Raw genomic sequence first — 20,686 nt, 5'->3', positions numbered from 1 at the left:
AGGGCCCTCTGCAGCCAAGATGGAGAAGCCGAACCCTGCTTCCAGGCTGCTGCCTCCTCAGCCACTTCCTTGCCAGGGTTCCCAGTCACATCCCTCCTCTGGTCACTGTTGGTCTTGATGGCAGAAGTAAGCCAGTCTTTCTCTTGTCCTGGGGGATTGTACCCTCGAGTAGCCCAGACTCTGCCTCTATGGGACCCCTACTGTAACTAAAACTCCCACTTCTGTCATGTCCTCTTTTGGGGCCCAAGAGCAAGTGCTTCTGTGACCTCCCTGGGACAAGACTTCATGCCACAACCTCCCAATGCCATTTTTTGTTTCCTTCCCACGGGATCCCTTGTCCACCCCCCCCTTCCCAGGTCCCTAGTTTTTCTGCCAGCAGTAGAACAGTAGTGAACAGTAGAACAGCTGGCATTCTCCCAGCGGTGCCCATCTGATCTGGTGTTTCCTCCCTACCGTGGGGCAGGTACATCCACTACGTGTTTGACCTGGGAAATGGCCCGTCCTTGATGAAGGGAAACTCAGACAAACCAGTTAATGACAACCAGTGGCACAACGTGGTGGTGTCCAGGGACCCAGGCAACGTGCACACGCTGAAGATTGACTCCCGCACGGTCACGCAGCATTCCAACGGTGCCCGAAATCTGGATCTCAAAGGTGGGGCTGGAACCTCTGAAGGCCAGCCTTACCCCAGGCCCCCTGCTCCAGTGAGATAAATCCCCGTCAGGGGGTCAAGGCTTCTCTCCCCCACCCCTTTCCTGTTCTCCATGGTGTCTGGCTGATGTCCTCCTCTGTGGCTGTGTTTTACTCGGCTCTCCTGTGAGGCCACCTTGAATGGAGCACTGGTCAAGCTATTTCCCATCGGGGTCCCACCTTCTCCAATGTCTCTACAGAAGTCACTGAGTTTGTCATTGCCAGTCCCCAGAGCAGGTGACTGAGAGGAAGAGGAAGAAAAAGAGTAACAGGAGTGGGGAGGGGGAGGAGATAGTGGACTGAAACAGGAGATGTCGGTTTGCAGCTGTCTCAGAGCCGTCTGGGGTCCATGAGACCTCCTTGCACACACATGCCTGTAGCATCCCTTAGCTCCACGTGTGTCCATGTAACCCAAACTGTCAAAACTTGGGGAAGATCTTCAGAGACCCATGGATTCACCTCCTGAGTCCCCAGACACAGTAGCTTGGTTGCCAGTGCTGCAAATTCTCCTTGTTCCCAGGAGAGGGCGATGTGTTATAGAGAATCAGCAGTGGCAGCGGACCCAGGGACTAGGCTTCAGCTAGGCTGTCCAGGGCCGCCGAAACTCCGCTAGATATCTGTGCAGAACTCCAGGCCAGGTGGGAGATTAGACATCTCTGAGGAAGACCTCCTCCGAGAGCCCCGATTGTCAGGAGGACATTAGAGGAGAGAAGGCTGCTGAGTGAGAAAAGGCCTGCAGTTCTGGGAGACAGTCTCTGGGAAGGAGGCAGCGGGGGTGGAAAGGATGTAGAGTTTGCACCCATGAAAGGCCCTGATTACAGGCCGGAACTGGAATCAAACGTGTAGGAGAGAACATGGAGCGGGTCCCTCCAGCTGCCCCCCGCCCCCACTATCCCAGGCATCTGGCTTCCGAGGGAGGGGAGCAGACAGATGGCGAAGGGAAGGGAAGGGGAGAGGTGGTGTCGGTGGGGAATCTGAGGTTCGCTGTGTCTGTTAGGGATACCACGAGCCTTTCAGGTGTCTGGGAGGACCCAGATGTCAGCATCCTGGGGTGGAGGTAGGGACAGGCATGACAGGGTGTTGACACCGCTGCCTTTTCAGGGGAGTTGTACATCGGTGGCCTGAGCAAGAGCATGTTCAGCAACCTGCCGAAGCTGGTGGCCTCGCGGGATGGCTTTCAGGGCTGCCTGGCTTCTGTGGACCTCAACGGGCGCCTCCCAGACCTCATCGCGGACGCCCTGCACCGAATCGGGCAGGTGGAGAGGGGCTGTGATGGTGAGTGTAGGGCAGTTAGGTGGGGCCCTGAGGCTGACAAGGGGACCTCCTTCTCAGGTCTCGCAGGAGCCTGACCCAAGAGCTCTGGGACAAGGGGGGACAGGCAAGGGACGAACCACATACTCTCCCTGATGCCTCCCCTCCTGACTACTAGTCAGAATCCGAATGGTCTTGAGTGCCGTCCCCCACTTCCCCAACACCCCCACCCTGCTCCTGTCTCTTCCCATCACCCTGGTTTCTATCTGGCCCTCTAGTCTGATGGATCAAGGGCAGAGCCTCTGGCCGGCTGGGGAACTTCGGCAGCCCCTGGGCCCTTGGCTAAGCCTGGGCCATTTCTCCTTCCTACTCTTTCTAGGCCCCAGTACCACCTGCACCGAAGAGTCCTGTGCCAACCAGGGCGTCTGCCTGCAGCAGTGGGACGGCTTTACCTGTGACTGCACCATGACTTCCTATGGAGGCCCTGTCTGCAATGACCGTGAGTGCCAGCAGGGCTCTGGGTGCTCCCACCCTATCCTCCGTCACAGGAAGTGCCTGGGCAGGAAGGAAGAGGGATTGTACTTCCTTCTACTTCCTTCTGTGCCATCTGCACAGAGGCCGGGGAGGCTAGTGGTTGCTACCCCCCATTGCTGCCCAGCTCTGGAGCCATCTATGGGCAGGTGCCCTCTCCAGGTCCTGAGCTGGCCGGCCATCTGATCTCCCTAGACACAGGTCCTGCTGTTCCCCCCTCTCTCTCCCCAAGAGTCCCAGCTGCAGGCTGCCCCCTCAAGCCACAAGGTCAGTCCCCAGCGTCCTCACTTGCCAGCTTGCATATTGTTGAGGCCCCTGCCCTGAGATAACAGCCTTGACAGCATCTTCTAGTCCCCAGAGGTTGGTGGCCATCGGCTGGTTACAGCTTGGCAGAGGGAGGACAGCTGGGTCAGCCATGGGGGTATGGTGGGGGTGTGGAGGCTTTGGCCTTTCTCTCTGATGATTGGGGCCAGGGTGGGTGACATACAGAGAAGACACACCCCTGGACACACATAAGCCTTCTCTGCTCTTCAAACACAAAGTGAACGTGAGCCAACAGCCCTGTAGGTAGGTACCTGTGGGTGGTTACAGCAGGCCTAGGTACCACTGTCTGCCGCTGCCTCTGCACCGTTGGACAGGAGTCCCGAGTCAGACCAGGGGATGGGACTCCTGGGTGGCTGTTGATTTTTCCTTTGATAAAATGTCCAGCACTCTCTGCACTTTCCTGGTTCTCAGGTGTGGCCAGCCCTCCCAGCTCTGTCCCCCGGGAGTTTCATCCAACCTGCTGTTCTATGTGCCAACCTAAACCTTCCAGCCAGCTCAGCACCACCTCAGCCTATTGTGTGTTCGTTCTACTTGGCTCCAGTTGGCACAAACCTGTTCTCTGTAACCCTTCCCACTGATGGTTGGGTGCCACCAGCAAAACCTTCCCATAGGATCCTTCACCGAACCTCAGTGACGGAACTCTGCCAGAACTGGGGGGGGGGGTGTGTCTCGGCTGTTGGGATGTCCTGCTGCACATGGCTTTCTGGGAATGGTGGTGATGCCCATGCTGGGCTTGTCTTGCTCAGGATATAGAGAATCTGGCCCAAGTATGGCTGTCCATGCCCTGCCGTGCTCCTACACGGAGAACACAGGCTTCAGAAAGGGTCTGGAGCTGGAGGCAGGGTGTGTGTCTGGGGACTCAGTCTACTTTAGGGCAGGGGTGGGAAGAGAAAGTTCTCTAGGTTCTTGGCTGGGAGACAGGAGAGACACCAGGGCTGGGGAGCCCAGCCCTCCACTGGGAGTGTGGTCATTCCTCACACACATTGGTCTGTGTATCTACTGGCGTAGTCTGAGCAAAGCTATGAAACCAAAGAAAAGTTGGGTGACACCTGGAGTCCCCTCAGGGCTCAGTGCTGTTCTGAGGCTGGCTGGAGCTGCTCTGAGGTCTACCCTACTGTTAGGGCAGGGGAGAGACTGGGTGGGCTGTCTGTCAGGTTCTCTTTTCTCCCGGGGCCTCTCCTCTGTCTGGTTTTTCATGCCGGCTCCTTCTTGGAGCCCAGTACACTCCAAGCAGAAAGCCCTGCACACTGTCAGACAGAGACCAGCACGGCAGCTGAGTGTGTGGAAAGAGGGGGGAGGATGGGATGAGGGAGCTGGGCAGATTCGGCCCTGTGAGGGCGTTCAGAGCTGCCTGGATGGAGAAAGCCTAGGAAGAGGAGATCTGACCTTCAGGACAGCTTTTTCCTTCTGCCTCTGTTTTCCCATCTGTGTCATGGGAGCTTTGAGGGTTCGGGGGAGGGGGGTGGCGAGCTCTCAAGAGTCAACTCTGGCCCACCTGGAGAGAAAAGATCAATCAAGAGACAAGTAGGGAGAAGGAAAAGGGGACCCTTCAATGAGAGAGAAGAGAACTTCCACACCAGAGAGCCTGGACCCTGCAGTCTGAGGCAGCTCTGGCCTTTCCCAGCCTGTTACCTCTCGCCATGCCTGAGTCCTCAGCTCTCATCTCTGCTGTCTCTATTGATCTCTTGCATGCTCCCTCTCTCTTCTTTCTTACCCTCTGTCTGTGTCTCTCCCGACCCCACCCCCCAGCATCACTCCCTCCAGCTCTCTCCAATTCCCACTCACCAATATTGATTGGCCTCTAGGCGGCTTCCCTTCCTCTCCTGTCACCACCACCACCAGCTCCTCCCTCTCTCCCTCTGGGGCCATAAATTTTCTGCCTGCTTGAAGCTGTGTCCATCTGTACTCCAGAGCCAGGGCCCCAAGGATCGGATAGACTGGGCAGATGCACAGGACCTCGTGGAACCCAGCCCCATTGTCCTCTCCCTCGCGGGGCTATGCACCTCCAGGACCACTCTCCACTCTTGAAGCCTGTGATGTGTGTGGACCTGCCCCATCATCTCGGCTGTCCTGAGGGAACTGGCTCCTTCCTTTCCTCCCTCCCTCCCTCCCTCCCTCCCTCCCTCCCTCCCCTCCTTCCTTCCTTCCTTCCTTCCTTCCTTCCTTCCTTCCTTCCTTTGTCTCACAAACATAGTCTTACTATGTATCCCAGGCTAGACTCTAGCCTGAGATAGTTTATCTGCACTGGTGTGTCGAGTGGCGGAATTCTAGGCACTATCCCCACATCTGGCTTGTCCTGGATCTCACTGCACCTGTGAGCTCACCATGACAATTCTGCAGCAGAATGGAATCTGGAACCAATAAGTCGGATCCGGTCTCCCTTCCCGGCCCCTCTTCTGGGCTCTCTCCCTTTCTACTCACCTGCCCTACTTGTGCTCAGTTCAGGGTCCTCTTTGCACTGTTCTCCTTTTCTCCTCTGCCTCCTGCATTGCTGGCTGTCCCCTGTCCAAGCAGGTTGATGTGAGTGTGAAGGTTGCATCCAAGTGGGGGGGGAAGGGATTTTATCTGCATGGATCTCTGGGGCCATAACAAGTATCTAATCCACCCCCAAGTTTGGAGAGCAGATCCCAATGGAAGGAGGCATCCTAAGACAGAAAGGTTTCTTTAGCTTGGTGTAATCAGACCTGGAAGCTTTTGTCCTTCTGAACAACTGTCCTGGAGAACCCTGGGGAGCTAGGGGCTGAGGCTAGGAGACAGGAGAACTGGGGAGGGGAGGAGGGCGGGCTGCAGAAAAGGAAGGGGACCTGGAGTAGGGGTAGGCAAGCACCTTGGCAGGCAGAGGTGTGTGTGTGTGTGTGTGTGTGTGTGTGTGTGTGTGTGTGTGCGTGAGAGAGAGAGAGAGAGAGAGAGAGAGAGAGAGACTCTCCAGTGCCTTTGGGGCTGTGGATGGGTCGTTTCTATGACTGTGGATGACTGTCTTAGAGGTTGAGTTTTAAGGGCGTGGGAAGTTTATGTTGGCCATTCATTGCCTATAATCAAACATGTTCGTGTTTCTGTGCCTCTGCAAGCATCTGGTATGCCAATATCTGATCACACACATGCATAGATGTGTCTGAGCTGTGTGCCTCCGGGCACACTGGTGCCTATAGGGACGCGTGGGTGTTTTCATACCCGAACCGGTCCACAATCCAGCGTGCACATGTGTTTCAAGGGGGAACAGCTAAAGAGGGCTGTGGCCACATCTCTGTGAGCTGGACCAGCAAGCACTTTTGGGTTTCGTCCAGATGGGGGAGGGGAGGGGGAGGAGGAGGAGAAACAGGAGGAGGGGGAGGAGGGGGAGGAGGAGGAGGAAGAAGAAGAGATCGGCCTCTCTTGCCAGCCTCAGTCCTGTTCAATTATTCAGCAGGGCCCCTTCTCCCGGAGGGGGGTGGCGATGGTGGTGGTGGAGATGGTGATGGTGGAAAGCACGCTCCCGAGCGCGGGGGAGGGGCGGGGCGCGCGCATAGGAGAGGCGAGCGCCGAGCGGGCTAGCCAGGTGCCACGCCGCGGAGCTGCCCAGCGCCGCCCGCAGATCGGGAGCCGCTCGGGTCCCTCCGCCCTGCCCCCCCTTCTCCTGCGTTTCCCCTCCCCTCCCTTCCTTTCCTCTGTCCCTCCCTCCCTCCCTCCCTCCCTCTGTCCCTCCCTCCCTCTCCCTTCTAGCCCTCTCAGCCTCTGCAGCAACACTCCGCTGCCTCCATCTCTCCGCCGGAATCTCGCAGGCTCGCGCCTTCCTTTGCCTGGCCCCGCTCCCCTCTTCTCCTCTCCCCTCCTCTCCTCTCCCCCCATCACCCGGATTTGCTTCCCTCCCCCTCCTCCCGCCCCCCTCCCCCGGCCGCTCCCTCCTTCCTCCTCTGGCCTCCGTCGGGCAGCAGCGGCGCCGGGTCGTTTCCGCGGGGCTCTCGCTTTTGGGGGAGCCGGGCCTCCGTCGCTACTGCGCACCCCATCTCCCGCCCCGCTGGGTTTTTCCGCAGGATTTCCCTACCGTCCCCTCCCCAGCACCATGCCCCCACCCGCTGGCCGCTGACGGCCCTCTGCGCCGGCCCGGCTCGGGCCTGAGGGGGGACCCCTAGCCGCCCGCGATGGATCCAGGCTCCACGGACCTTGGCCTTCCCGCTGAGCGTACCCCGGATTCCCCGGCGGGATCCAGTTGATTTGCTTGGCTCCTGACTGAGGCTCGGGCTCTGGTTTTCCTTCGCTTCACCCCTACCCCCCTCTCGGAGCTCGCAGCCGGAGGGGGGCTTCGCGGGGCCGCGCAGCCCCGCGTCCCCGCCCCGGCCATGGGGCTGTGGTGGCCGCCCCCTGGCCGAGATGCCCCCGGGGAGCGGGCAGGGGTGCCGCCGCCCCCCCTGCCCTGGCCGGGCCCCCTGCCGCCACCGCCGCCGCCGCCGCCGCTGCCGCTTCTGCTGGGGCTGCTGCTGCTGCTGGGGGCAGCTGAGGGGGCCCGGGTCTCGTCCAGCCTCAGCACCACCCACCACGTCCACCACTTCCACAGCAAGCACGGCACCGTGCCCATCGCCATCAACCGCATGCCCTTCCTCACCCGCAGCGGGCACGGTAAGTGGCGCCCCGACGCCGGCGGACTGGCTTGGTGGTCTTGGGTGCTCCGCCCAGGCCCCGGGAGCCCCGAGGGCCGCACCCCGACTGTGCGCTCGCGGAACCGGGCTTTGCGGCGGAGCCCCTTCACCTCCCATCTCCGGCTCCCATCATGCCAGCCCCACCCTCACCTCCATCTCTCCGTTCCTCCTGCTCACCCTCATCCCTGTCTTCATAAGTGCTTCCTAGCCTCACCTGTGCCAGCTCTCCCCGTGTGCTGTTAGCCTCTGTGTCTCCAGGGCCCTATCACCTGTCCTTGCACCCTTTCTCTGTGCCCTCCTTGAATCCCTCTTCCCTTTCACCTCCATCCCCGGTCAGCCGGCTCATCTCTCAGCCTGTCTTACCCTCACCTCCCGCGGCTGGTGTGCTACCTTCCTTCCACCTCTGCCTACCTGGCAGTCTTCCCTTTTCTCTTCCCTCTGTGGTCTTCCACCGCCTCTCAAACAATCCGCTCCATCTGCGGGGCCCCATCATCTGCACCCCCTTGTACTCTCATCTGGTACCTATTCGCCTTCCTTCCCCATCTCCACTCTGCTTCCAGTGGTGACCCTCCCCATGTCGCCTCCGGAGCCCAGTCTCTCTGCTCACGGGCTCCCTGTCACCTCTTCTGTGTCAGTCCCATCCACCCCATTCATCGACACCCCAGTCCTTCACACCCTCTGTCTCCAAGCCCTTGCCCTTCCTCCTTAAACGGGCCCCATCACTACACTTCCCCTCTGAACCTCAGGCCTTCATTCCTTCATGTCTGAGACCCTCCCCCCAGGATTCTCAGGAGGCCATCTCTTCCCAGTTCTGGACCTGTCACCTCCTGTCTATGTCCCTCAGACTCCATGAGCCTGTCCCTTCCCGTTACTGTACCCCACAACATCTATGCCGGGTGCCCCATTTCCTGCCACACCTGCCCTCTTGGTGGATTCAGCCCACAGCAGTGTTGGCTGCTTTTGTCTTGGGCTCTCCTCGTGCCGTCTTGGGGCTCAGCCACCTCCCATCCCAGAGACCCCATCAGCTCTTGTTTTAGTCTATCCATCACTTCCCACCCTGTCCTGTACCCCAGCTCTCATCTCTCTGCACCCTGTCCTTCAGTTAAGCCCCGAACACACCTCCATCCCTGTTCCTGTCAGGCCCCCAATTCCAGACCTCATCACCTCTCTGACACAGGCTCCATTCCCAGCTCCCCACCGCTTCCCAGCCCGGGACCTCCTCTCCATCTCCGAGCCCACCATCGCCTGCTGTCTGGTCACTGTGGGTGCCGTGCTCTTTCACATTTGCTCCTGATTCTCCTCAGCTCTGACCATTCTCCCCCTCAGGGCTCCCCTTCCTCATTTCTGACTGCCCTCACCTTTCCTGCTCAGCCCCGTTGCTGTTCCTCCATCATTGTCTACAACCACACTGCTGTGCTCCATCCCTTCCCCTCAGTGCCTTCCATTTCTGCCCCGTCTGCTTCCCCATGACCGCTCTGTGTCTGCAAGAAGCCCTCTGAGCTCCAGGTCCCATGTCATATCCGGTCTTTCCATCCCTGTCCCCCATATCACTACGGTGTTCCCCCCATTCCCCAGGAGCAGTGTCTTCAGACTGTCCCTTGCCCTGCCACAGGCAGCACTGTCCGCTTCTTCTCTCCCACATCCTCACCCTCCATGCTTCTCATCCCAACTCTGCCTCCTCAGGCTCTCTCTTGCCCTTTCATTACCCGGGCCTCCGTGCTGTTCCCTTCTGGCTCTCCTCAGGCCCAGTGTTGTTCCCAAAGACACCCAGACAGAACATGGGCATAGGCAATGATGAGAGGTATTAGGAGAAGGGCCCAGGTGCACTGGAGGGGAGCTGTGGGGAGAAGAGGGGCAGGCATGGAGGAGAAAGGCAAGAGAGACAACTGCTGGCTCCAGGATAATGGGCAGGTGCAGGGGAGGGCCCAGGAGCTGGCAAGGGGCAGGAGTCGGGCAGAGGGAGCGAACAGGCTTTCCTGGACTGTGCAGGATGTGTTATTTCTCTACAGTTTTAGGTCTCCCGGAAGGTTCTTGTCACAGCCCCTGATGCTCCGGGGACACGGTCAAGAGAATGCTATCATAAGCATTGCCTCGGGTTTCTTCTCAGGCTAGAAGGATGAGAGGGAAGCGGCCTGGGACACTGATGAAGGGGTGGGTAGGCTAAGAAGGGTCCAGGGAGGAAGGAAGCGGCTAAGGAAAGCTAGAAGAGGAGAAAGCAATTTGTCATGACTGAACCCGTCTCTGCTCACCTCAGCTATGGGGGAGATGAGAGAACTGCCTTCCCTTGGGGCTCTTCCCTGGGCTGGAGGCCAGCCAGCTCTCCTACTGCTCCACGGCTCCCCAGTGTGAGGACAGCTCTCTTCATGGACACCTGCTTCTCTACTGAGTCTCCTTCCCTCCCTCCCTCCTTCCTTACTGCTTCCCCACCTTCCCTCCCAGCCCCCAAGCCCTCCCATTACATAATGTCCCTACCCACCTGCCACTGACATTTCTGTACCTGATGTCACTGTAGGGTATGGGGTGACCAGCACATCTGGGACCTAAAATGTATGGAGCAGATGACACCTTTCTGGGCCTGGATCCCTTCATCTCAGTCCCGGTTTATGGAGCTTTGATGAGCTCTTGGTTCCTTTCTAGTTCTGCCAGTAAAGCAGGCTGACTCTCCACTCAGCTCTGAGTCGGTGGCTTCCCGCAGAAGGGGCTATCGTGTCAGTTGGTTCTGGGGATGGGTAGATAACTTAGATTCCTGGCTGAATGGTGTATGGCCAGGATGAAGCTAAGAGTCGAGGAGTTAGATGAAGAGAGAGTTGAGTTTAGGTGTCTGGGCCTGTGCAGAAGTCCCACCCCCTGGTTGTGGTGATCCTTCCGGGAGGATTTGTTGATAACAGGCAGCACCTACGACCCAGGCTTTTCTGGATTATGTAGAGGCCTGACCACTCTAGAACTTCCAGGAGGCGTTCGTGCTAGCTTCTCATGCTCCTGGGGCACTGGCAGACAGCTGCCACACGTGTACTTTTAGTCCTGGGGCATGACTGCATGGGTAGTTCTTAAGTGGAATAAATGCTGTGAGTCTGGGTTCCTGAAACATTGCTAATGGTTAGTTGTTTTCTTTCTAGAATGTAGGTGTGTGTGTGTGTGTGTGTGTGTGTGTGTGTGTGTGTGTGTGCACGCACGTGTGTGTTGACTATATGATCGCATCTAGTGTTTTATGGCTCTGTGGATTTCTGAGTCTAGGAGGCATTGAAGGGACTGTGTTGGATGTGTGCAGAAGGTGCTAATCTTGGGCCTGTGACACCTTATGTCTGATTAGAAACTCTTGCTATGGGCTTCCAGAGGTATGGTTCTGGCCAGCATGCTATGCATTCAGCTCCCTATTTCCCATTGTGGAAAAGAACAATTGGTCTATACCAGTTTTGGGCAACACTGAGGCTTGCTTTAGGTCCCTTTGCTTCTCAAGTCCTTTCTGGATGCTGTCACAAGTTACAGATGTGGAGTGTTGTCCTGGGCACCGAGGCTGGCGTGCCTTCTTGGGGGAGGGCTAGAGACAGTTTGCTTGCCTGGCAGAGCTGCGGGAAGCGCCTCCCGAGCGTGGCCGGAGGGGCGGGTCTTGGCAGAAGCTCCTCCTCCAGCACCCGACCTCCTCGTAAACCAAGCCCTCTGTCCCCGCCCGTGCGGGAGCAGTGGTGCTGGGGAGAGAAATGTCTCCCCGGGGTAATTACTGCAGCCCCAGCCCAATAAACCATTCATCCTTTCCCTCTTCTGCCCAAGGAGTGTCTCTCCACCCTGGTTCCCCCCACAGTATAATAAATGCCCTTCGGCTTTAACAGGTCCGCCCAGCACAGTAAACTGGCTGCAGTGTGAGAACAGCTGGATTATAAATCCTGAGGGAGGCCGGGGCTGGGGAGTAGGAGGGCTGGGGCGCAGGCGCCTGTTTGCACCTCACCGGCCCCTGCCCTTGGCCGCCCGCGGAGGCCTGTCTTTGTGCGTTTACCGCCATATTTCCCTGGCTGCCTCGACTCCTGTAGCGGAGTCTGCTCGGAGAGGCTGGGGCTTTGTGTGCAGTTGGGTGCCTCGCGGCCCGCGCGTGGGTGTGGGGTCTAGGTGTGCGTCACTTGGAGCTGTGTCTCCTTGTAAGGTCTGGGACTTGGGTTGTTGGCACACACCTCAGATCTCTCTGGCTTTGCTGTCTAACCGGCACCCGGCTCGCTGTTGTTCTGGTGCTTTAGGGGCAGGAATGGCGCTGTCCATGGTGATGAGCATGCTGAAGGCACCCAGAGGGAAAGCCGGCAGGAAGGGCCTCCTCCTTAGCCCAGGCAGATTTGGGGCCAGGCACCATACAATGGAGTTTCCTTCCCTGGTATTAAAGTATTAAACAGCCCAATGAAATACCCCTCTCCCTGGGAAGCCCCGGAACCCAAGGGTCAGGGAGTGTGTAGAAGGTCAACATCTTTGCTCCCCAAACCCCATCTCCCAAATTCAACGTGCAGGTTGTGAGTGAAAGGGAGAGGGAGGACCCTGGGTATTATGGTTGTCATGGAAACAGCCGATTTTCTGGAGTGCTGCAGTGTTGGGAGCTGAGAGACTGTACTGGCTGAGGCATAGCCGCTTGGCTCTGGTCTCTGGGCCCAGCCCATTCTAGGCAGGTAGGTAGCCTGCAGTGAGCATAGAGGTGTTCACTATGTTCTCCTCACTGGAGCTGGCTCTCAACCTGAAGGCCTCACTGTGGCTGTAGGGCCTAAGGTAGAAGGAACCCCTGAGCCTGCAGGGTAGAGCTGGTCTGCCTCTGTCTGCTGGGGTGCTTTCCAAACTACAGGCTACAAAAAGACAACAATTTTACACACACACACACACACACACACACACACACACACACACACACACACATATGTCTGCCTTGCCCTGAGGTCCCTCCCTGTTTTTACTGTGTCGGGAGGGTAGGAGACAAGGAAGATGCTCAGGGAACAGCAGGGAGACTGATGTTTCCTCCTGCTCTAGTCTCACCACCTCTGATGCCCAGGCCACAGCCTCTCCTTCCCTCCCCAGCCTCTCAAGCACTCAGAAGTCTCCTCCCTCTCCTGCGGGGACCTTGACATGATCCTTGGTGGGTCCCTCTTTCCACCCCACTGCCCGGTCTCCTGGGGCCTACTGGGTGAGAGATCCCAGGTCCCTGCTTCCTCTAGTCCAGAGTTTTCCACTGTGTTCTCCATAGCAGGCTTGCTCCAGGCTTCTGTGTTCAGGCTCCATCTGCACCCCTCTCTCCCTGGCTAAGTCTTCCCTTGAACCCCTTTCCCCACCCCAAGAAGTGCTTTGAGAGGAGTCATTCGTAGCCAATCATTTCATCAAGCATTTTATGAATCTCATCTGCTCTGTTTGTGTCCTAAAGAACGTGAGATGCGTCTCTCCCCTTCCCTTCCCGCAGGCCCAAGACAGTCTAGTCCTTCAGGACTCCCAGTCAAGGCTCCCTTCCCGGAAACTGGGTGACCAGCCCCCCTCCCACTCCCACCTCCACCCCCAGGGAGCTCAGTCAGCCGCAGGAGGGAACATGGCGACTAATGGGGTTTATTTTGGGGCTGAGATCGTTAGGGACCTAACACCCGCCCCCGGCAGCCGGATGGTGAAGAGGAGAGAGGGTGGGGTGGGGGAGGGCTGGGAGAGGGAGCCTACATCTCAGGCTCCCACTCTCCCACTTCCCTTACCTACATCCCTCTCTGTCCTTCTCTGTCCATCTGTCTCTCTGCCTCCTTCCTCCTCTGGCTGTCAACTCTCCCCATCCCCCCCACGTTTGCCTCCTCCTTTCTGGGCAGGGTTCCAGGCCTCTGGGCTTTGGCACCCAGGTACCCTTGCCTGAGGGTAGAAGCAAGGATCCCTGGACAGACCAGGAAGACTCCCAGGGGGCTGGGAGGGGACAAAGGGGCTGGCGTTGGCAAGGTGCCAGAGAGGACCTATGAGTCACAGCTGCCCACAGTCCTGCTCATCTTTCTGCCATCACTTGAGGCTCCCTCTCACCTCCTTGCTGCCTGGCTCAGGTCCCAAAGAAGCACTTGGGAGAAGTTGAGCTGGTCAGAAGCAGACCCCAGGTCCTTCCCACACAGGGTATTCTTGCTGTCTGGGTCTCCCTGCAGCCACTTTCTGTCACACTCCGCGTTACCCAAATCACTGTGGTTAAAGCTAGAATTCTTGAGGCAGCTACCTCTGTCAGTGTGCATGTTCATGTACAGGCCCTCACCTAGGTACCTGGAGTGACCGGGCTGACGGCTTCTGCGGGCCTCTTAACTGAAGCCTAGTACCCTAACCCTGGTGCCTTCAGGCTCTGGCCCCCAAACAACTCTACAGACCTCCTGACATTTCCTCCTCCCCGTCTTCTTCTCTCTGCAGCTGGGACCACATACATCTTTGGGAAGGGGGGAGCGCTCATCACCTATACATGGCCTCCCAATGACCGACCCAGCACAAGGATGGACCGCCTGGCCGTAGGCTTCAGCACCCACCAGCGGAGCGCTGTGCTGGTACGCGTGGACAGTGCCTCCGGCCTCGGGGACTACCTGCAGCTGCACATTGTAAGGACCGGGGCTCAGCCCCTCCTGCCATCCTGACCCCAAGCCCCTCAGTCCTCAGTGCTGGGAATGTCGCCTCACTGTCCCTCACGGGGAGAACTCAGAGCCCCATCCCCTCATTCCTTGAAGTTCTTTTGGGATCCAGGCCCCTCCTAGTCACTCAAGAGCCACCTGGTGCTGACCAGCTGTCTTCCAGTCATGCAGGGTCTGTGGGCTCTCCAGGTTAATCTACTGTAGCCTTCAGAAATGTCCTCACTTTTGGGGGTGTCTCTGGGATGTTCACTGCTGTCCCTGTTCTCTCCCTCATGCCTCCTTACCCAACAGCAGCCACCTGTACCTCTTTGTCTTGACTTTGAACCCCACCCTGCCTTTGTTCTACCTGTGACTTCTGTTTCTGTGACCTTTGCCATCCCAGCAGACCCTTGACCAGGTCCTTCTCACAGATTCTAGTCAAGTTCATTCCTCGCTGATCTCTTGGTTGAGCCTCACATCCCATTAGTCTATTGCTGGTTTATCACTTTTCCTTTCTCTTTGCTCACCCACACCCTTTCCTGTGACCTCTGACCCCAACCTATACCCTTTCCTGTGACCTCTGACCCAAACCTATACCCTTTCCTGTGACCTCTGGCCCTGATCCACTCCATTCTCTGTGATCCTTAGCTCTGTCCCATCCTCTGTGACCTCTGACCCCATCCCACACCCTTCCCTGTGACTTCCCCACACCCTTCCCTGTGACTTCTGGTCCTGATCCACACCCTTCCTTGTGGCCTCTGGTCCTGCCCCATACCCTCCCCTGTGACCTCTGACCCCGCTCCACTCCCTTCCCTGTGACCTCTGGTCCTGCCCCACACCCTTCCCTGTGACCCCTGGTCCTGCCCCACACCCTTCCCTGTGAACTCTGATCCTGCCCCACACCCTTCCCTGTGACCTCTGACCCCACTCCACTCCCTTCCCTGTGACCTCTGGTCCTGCCCCACACCCTTCCCTGTGACCTCTGGTCCTGCCCCCACTTCCTTCCCTATGACCTCTGGCCTCACCACACACCCTTCCCTATGACCTCTGGTCTCATCCTACACCCTTCCCTATGACCTCTAGTCCCACCCCACACCCTTCCCTGTGACCTCTGGCCCCATCCCACATCCTTCCCTGTGACCTCTGGTCCTGTCCCCACACCCTTCCTTGTGACCTCTGGTCCTGTCCCCACCCCCCTTCCCCTGTGACCTCTGGTCCTGTCCCCACACCCTTCCCTGTGACCTCTGGTCCCACCCCACACCCTTCCCTGTGACCTCTGACCCCACCCCACCTCCTTCCCTGTGACCTCTGGTCCTGTCCCCACACCCTTCCCTGTGACTTCTGGTCCCACCCTACACCCTTCCCTGTGACCTCTGATCCCACCTCACACCATTCTCTGTGACCTCTGACCCCACCCCACCTCCTTCCCTGTGACCTCTAGTCCTGCTGTGCACCCTCTTTTTGGCCTTGTCAGATTTCATTTCTGAACTTAGCCTCTGCCTCACCCCTTCCTTCTCCATGGTCCTGGGCCCCAGACTGTGACCTCAGCCTCCAGCTCTATTCTAGGCTCCTTCCCCTCACTTTCCGGTTTGAGCTGTGAGGTAGACCAGGCTGACCAGGCTCTGTGTGCCAGTTGGAAAGGTCTGTGTGGGGAGCCCTGGAAGATGCCGAGGGCAGAATTGGAAAGGGAGAGAGACCCAGAAGAGGAGGCTAGAGTAGCTTCTGACCTTTCCCATCTGAGTAAGGATGGGGCTCTGGCCTCTCCCTCGCCATAGCTCCTCCAACACCAGGTTCTGAAGGGGAAGGCATCCTGTGAACAAAGCATGATGGTGGCGGTGGTGGATGACAGGCATGGTTCTCAGGAGGGGAAGGGCACAGAGGAAGAGCAGGGGTTGAGGCAGAGGGCAGGCTTGGGGAGGAGGCCTGCAGTTGTGTGTGGCAGCCTATGCAGAGAGATGGTGGACTGTGGACAGCAGTGTGGTGGTAGGTGTGTGACAGTTGTGACAGAGCGGTGGCTGTAGGTCGAAGTGACCCAGAGAGGCCCTGTGTCAGTGCAGAGTCTGTGCTTTCGTTTCCTCGGGGTTTGCTGTGGTTTCAGTTGCCTGTCCGATTGGCTGGGTGTCACTACGTTCCCTGAGACTTTTTGAGCTGTCCCCTCCTCTCTGTCCTGTGAGGACATGTGTGGCTTTGCAGCTGAACCCAGCAGCTTCCCTAGTTTTGCCCTGTGTCTGTGCAAGTCACTGCAGCTCTCTGAGCCTCAGTTTCCCCAGCTGTGCCTGCACAGAGAGGGCAGAAGGCTTAAATGAGGTCATGTATGTGTGTGCTCAGTGCACTGTCGGGCTGAGGGGGGGTTCAGCGTCCTGTAACCTGTGACTAGCCACCTGGGCTTCGAAGCTCAGGAGATGGTCCTTCCTCCCAGAGCAGGAAGGGTAGGAAGTCTGAGGAGAGAGGTATCCTCCTCCTCTCAAGCCTCCCCTAGGCCTGGGTGCTGCAGAGGATGGGGAGGGTGCTGAGAAGGATGGAGGTCCCAGGAGATGCAGGCACCGAGGGGGAGTTGGGTACCAGATGGGCTCACAGCCCCTTGGGTGCAGCCCCCAAGCCCCCTCCTCCCCCAGTGACACATCAGCTCCCACCGCAGCATGGTTAGCAGTTCTCAGAGAGTGGGGAGGCGGCAGCAAAATAAGAGAAAAGCAATTTGACGTTTCTAATAAAGCGTCGCTCCACTTTGCCAAATTAATTTTGACTCCCATAATTATTTGCTGTAGGAGCGGCCGCGTTCTCCCCACCGCCGCCTAATGAGGTAATTGGGGAATTAGGAATTAATGACTTTAACAGAAGTGACAACTGACTTCACATCAGGAGCAGCTCTGGGGAGCTGCCTCTCCCCCGGAGTGCACAGCTCCAAGCTTGGCTGCCTCCTAGGAAACCCAGGTGTCCCGCCTTCCAGCTCCCCTGGCCAGTCCTCTGCCGGTGCAGCTCCTAGCCTGCCAGTGCCCTTGACCATTGTTGGTGCCCGGGTGGAGTCTTGTGAGGGGGAGAAACCCTCAGAGACATGCAAGGGGCTGATACTATTCTGGGTGGTATCATTACTAACAATAGTAACCAGGAGGCTTGGCTGTTCCCTTGCCTGTGCGAGGAGCAGATGATGATCGTCTCCCTGGGGATGTTGTCAGTCTGTGGGTGGTGCATGGGTGGGGCTTGCTAAGATGGTTAGGCGAGGCCGCCTCAGTTTCCTTGCTTTACCTCCTTGGAGGAGGATGACAGTGTCTGTGCATACAGGTGTGTGTGTGTGTGTGTGTGTGTGTGTGTGTGTGTGTGTGTGTGTGTGGCTTGTGCAGGATCTTGGGATGGGGAGTACTGAACCCCACAAATAGCCATGGGAAACATGGCTGTGTATCCTGCTTCTCAACCCACCTCTCTCTCCTACCCCTACTGCCAGGCCTTTGAGCTTTCTTTCAATGTGGCTAACAGCCAAAGGGTTTTTCTTGCTCAGGCCGGAGTTTTTCAGTGTCTTTTTGTGTGCCAGGCTAGGTCTCTGAGGGTGATCCAGGGGTCCAAAGGATCCTTGTGTCTATCCTGTGTGGGAGGGAGGTCAGGCTGCCTCTGGCCGTGTGTGGTGGCTGCTGGGAGATGCAGGGGAGAAGAACCGAGGTTTAGCTTTGGGTTTGGTGGGCCTTCCACTGGCTTGGTGAGGCAGGCGGGTCCTGGAGGCCAGAGTGCCTTAGCATCTCTCATGCTCTGCCCCCCAGCTCTTTGAATGAGTGTCTCCCCAGACTAGTGGGCAAGGGACAAGAACAAGGACACTGGTTTTGGAGGTAGGCGAGTTGGGATGCAGATGCTAGGCCCTCTCTTGTGAGCCATGCGACTGAGGTGTTACCTCACCCCCAGCGTTAATTTTCTTCCTGGGTAAAATGTGACACCACAAGTTTCCTCAGGGTTACTGTGTATGGTTCGAGATCTCGGCAAAGCTGCTCCTCTCACTCCAGCACCATGGCCAAATTATTTGTGGGTTGGATCTCAGGTGGCCTTTTCAGGTCTCCCCGCGGGCCTGGTCCCTAAGGTTGCAGTCTCTTTGCTTCCTCCCTACAGGTCCTTACCTGTCTTCTTCCTGTCCCCTCAAGTCCCCAGTCCCATCCCATCCCAACACCTCAAGACCTCCCCCCCTTAGTAAAGCTGGTATAGCGCTACAGCCCAATTCTCTTCCCTTGCCCGCCACCCCTTACACTTTCAGGGTCCAGGCTACCCCTGATCCTGCAACCGTAGAGGTCAGGGAAGCTGTGCAGACCTCAGACTGACTTCTGAGGCTGTGAACTTTCCTACGGTGAGCTCTTAGAGAGGCCACTACATCCTTGTCATCCTTATGTGGACTTCGGGGCCCTTGTATAGGGCACCCATTTTCAAATATTTTGTATGAACCTGAGGGCAAGAGACAGCCGTTATTAGTGGAAAGAGTTCTGTGTCTGGTCCTTCAGTCCTAGCTGGTGTCCCCAACTGATCAGCCTCCAGGGTACTCTGTTGCCTGCATGTGCTAGGGGCAAATCTGCCCACCACCTTGGTGGGTTGAGAGGTTCTTATAAAACCTGTGAAAGGTGGTGTTGGAAGGATTTTGGGAACCTCAGACAGAGTTTTATAGGGATACTTGCCCCCTCCCCATTTCTGATTCCTATCTCCCTGTCTCCAGGACCAGGGCACTGTTGGGGTGATTTTTAATGTGGGCACGGATGACATTACAATTGATGAGCCCAACGCCATCGTGAGCGACGGCAAATATCACGTGGTGCGCTTCACTCGAAGTGGCGGCAATGCCACCTTGCAGGTGGACAGCTGGCCAGTCAACGAGCGGTACCCGGCAGGTAGGTGATACTGGTCCGCAGAGGAGGCACAGCGACAAAGGTGGGGCAGGGTGGGGCCTGGCAGCCTCGGATTGTGGAATGCTATGGGGCGTGGCTAAGTGGAGAGGCTTCCAGCTGTGGGGAAAGGTGTGGCTACAGAAAAGACTGGGTAGAACCCAGGTCGGTTGGGGCGTGACTAAGGAAAATTAGGACCCTGAAGAAGGGAGGATATTGTTTGGTGGATGAAGTTGCAAAGCCAGAAGCCAGTTTGAGGATGGGCAGAGAAGATGAAGTGTAGCACTAGAGAGTATTCAGTACCACTGAGGAAAGGGAGACGTTAGAAAGGAGGGGCAGGGTGGAAATGGCGAGACCCATGCAGAAGCCTAGGAAAGATTCACAAGTTAAATGAACACATCTTGGCGGGAGGCTGAGGAAAACATACCCAGCCAAAGACACGCAGTCAAGAACCCTTATTGGCCCCTGTAGATGCTGGAGAAAATAGCTTAGAGGTGCAGGGAGACGGGATCCCAGTAAGAGACATGGTGGAAAGGAGAGAGACAAGACAAGTGTGCAGAGGAGGGTCAGACACCTTCAGTAGCCTGCACAAGCAGCATACAAGGTACCCCGGACCTGTACTTGGCCTGGGAACCCAGAGATGAGAACACAGAGAGCTGTGGTGGTCAAGGACAAATCAAGGTCTTGGGAACCCAGGGTGGGGAGGAGGATGAGGCTCCGGAAAAAAAAAAAAAAAAAAAAGACGCTCAGGAGGGAGCCTAGTGAGAGGAAGCCAGAGGAGGAGTGATGGAAGGTTCTGGAAATAGTCACAGAGACATCTGCAGAGATGGAGGCAGCTCCAGGATTGATGCACAGGGATGCGGAGCCGCTGACACAGACTCAGCTAGGGAGAGGAGAGGTGGACAGAGCCCTGCAAGAGGCAGACCAAGAGGGAGGGCAGCAGGGAGGGGGAGACAGTGCAGGGAGAAGGACAGGGATCAGAGCTGCAGGTGCCTGGTGCCTGTCACAGCAGCAGGATGACCACCTGTGATCTCCATTGCTCCTAGCCAGAGTGACAGAGCCAGTCTGACTGTCCTGCAAACCCTTGGTGCTCACTCACTGTCATGGAGGCCCTGGGCATCAGGGGTCAGGCATGCAAACTCTCCTACACAGACCCGTCTTTGCTCCTGCTACTCCGCTCCACAAGCAGACCCTGACAGCCTCTGTCTTGGGGGGACAAGTACGTTCTTTGTAGTGATGGGGACATTGGCCTGTGCTGGACAGGGTGTGAAGAGTTCTCTGTGTCCAGGCAGGCCGTATGCTCAGACATTCACTTCATTAGGCCGGAGGCTAGGAGGAAGCACGGTGTCTGTTAACCTTGGCCAGGACCCCTGGATTGGTGTAGGGAAAGATGACCTGGAATCCATTGCCTGTTAATCTAGGTATTTCGGGATGGTGGGGTAGGGCAGGCTCTCTCTACATAGCTATAGCTGTCCTAGAACTCATTATATAGACCAGGCTGGCCTCGAACTTCCAGAGACCCACTTGCCTCTGCATCCTAAATGCTGGGATTAAGGGGGTACGCCAACTAAATCTGGGTGTTTTGAAGGAGGCCCCCATTGCTGCCTTGTGCACTGTGGCGGTGGTTTCTGAGCACCACAGGTCACTAAGCAGTGAGAACGGACCTGTTCTATCGCTGTCTGGTCATTTGTTTGTTTGAGATAGGGTCTTACTCTATAGCCCTGGCTGGCCTAGAACTTGCTATGGAGACTAGGCTGGCCTTGAGCTCACAGATGCCCACTTGTGTCTGCCTTGAGAGTGCTGGCATTAAAGGTGTGCATCACCATACTGGCCTTGCACCTGACTCTTTAAGAACACAGATACA

General features: G+C 57.3%; 1 protein-coding gene across 16 annotated transcripts in view; it reads left to right on the top strand.

Annotated features, from left to right (window-relative positions):
- The window catches only part of Nrxn2 (neurexin 2), a 115,148-nt gene that overhangs the window by 72,979 nt on the left and 21,483 nt on the right, over positions 1-20,686 (top strand). For 15 of the 16 annotated variants that reach the window (XM_032891026.1, XM_032891025.1, XM_032891034.1 and 12 more), the window contains 5 exons: positions 464-654; positions 1,792-1,965; positions 2,321-2,440; positions 13,785-13,966; positions 18,657-18,828. In XM_032891026.1, coding sequence (XP_032746917.1) covers positions 464-654; positions 1,792-1,965; positions 2,321-2,440; positions 13,785-13,966; positions 18,657-18,828 — 839 coding nt within the window. Of the gene's footprint in view, positions 1-463; positions 655-1,791; positions 1,966-2,320; positions 2,441-6,662; positions 7,390-13,784; positions 13,967-18,656; positions 18,829-20,686 lie in introns of those variants that run through there. The other variant, XM_032891037.1, reaches the window with a different exon arrangement.

This window comes from Rattus rattus, chromosome 2 (assembly GCF_011064425.1).
Source record: "Rattus rattus isolate New Zealand chromosome 2, Rrattus_CSIRO_v1, whole genome shotgun sequence".
Classification (NCBI taxonomy): Eukaryota; Metazoa; Chordata; class Mammalia; order Rodentia; family Muridae; genus Rattus; species Rattus rattus.
Note: the sequence above shows the minus strand (reverse complement) of the source record. Positions and strands in the feature narration are given on the sequence as shown.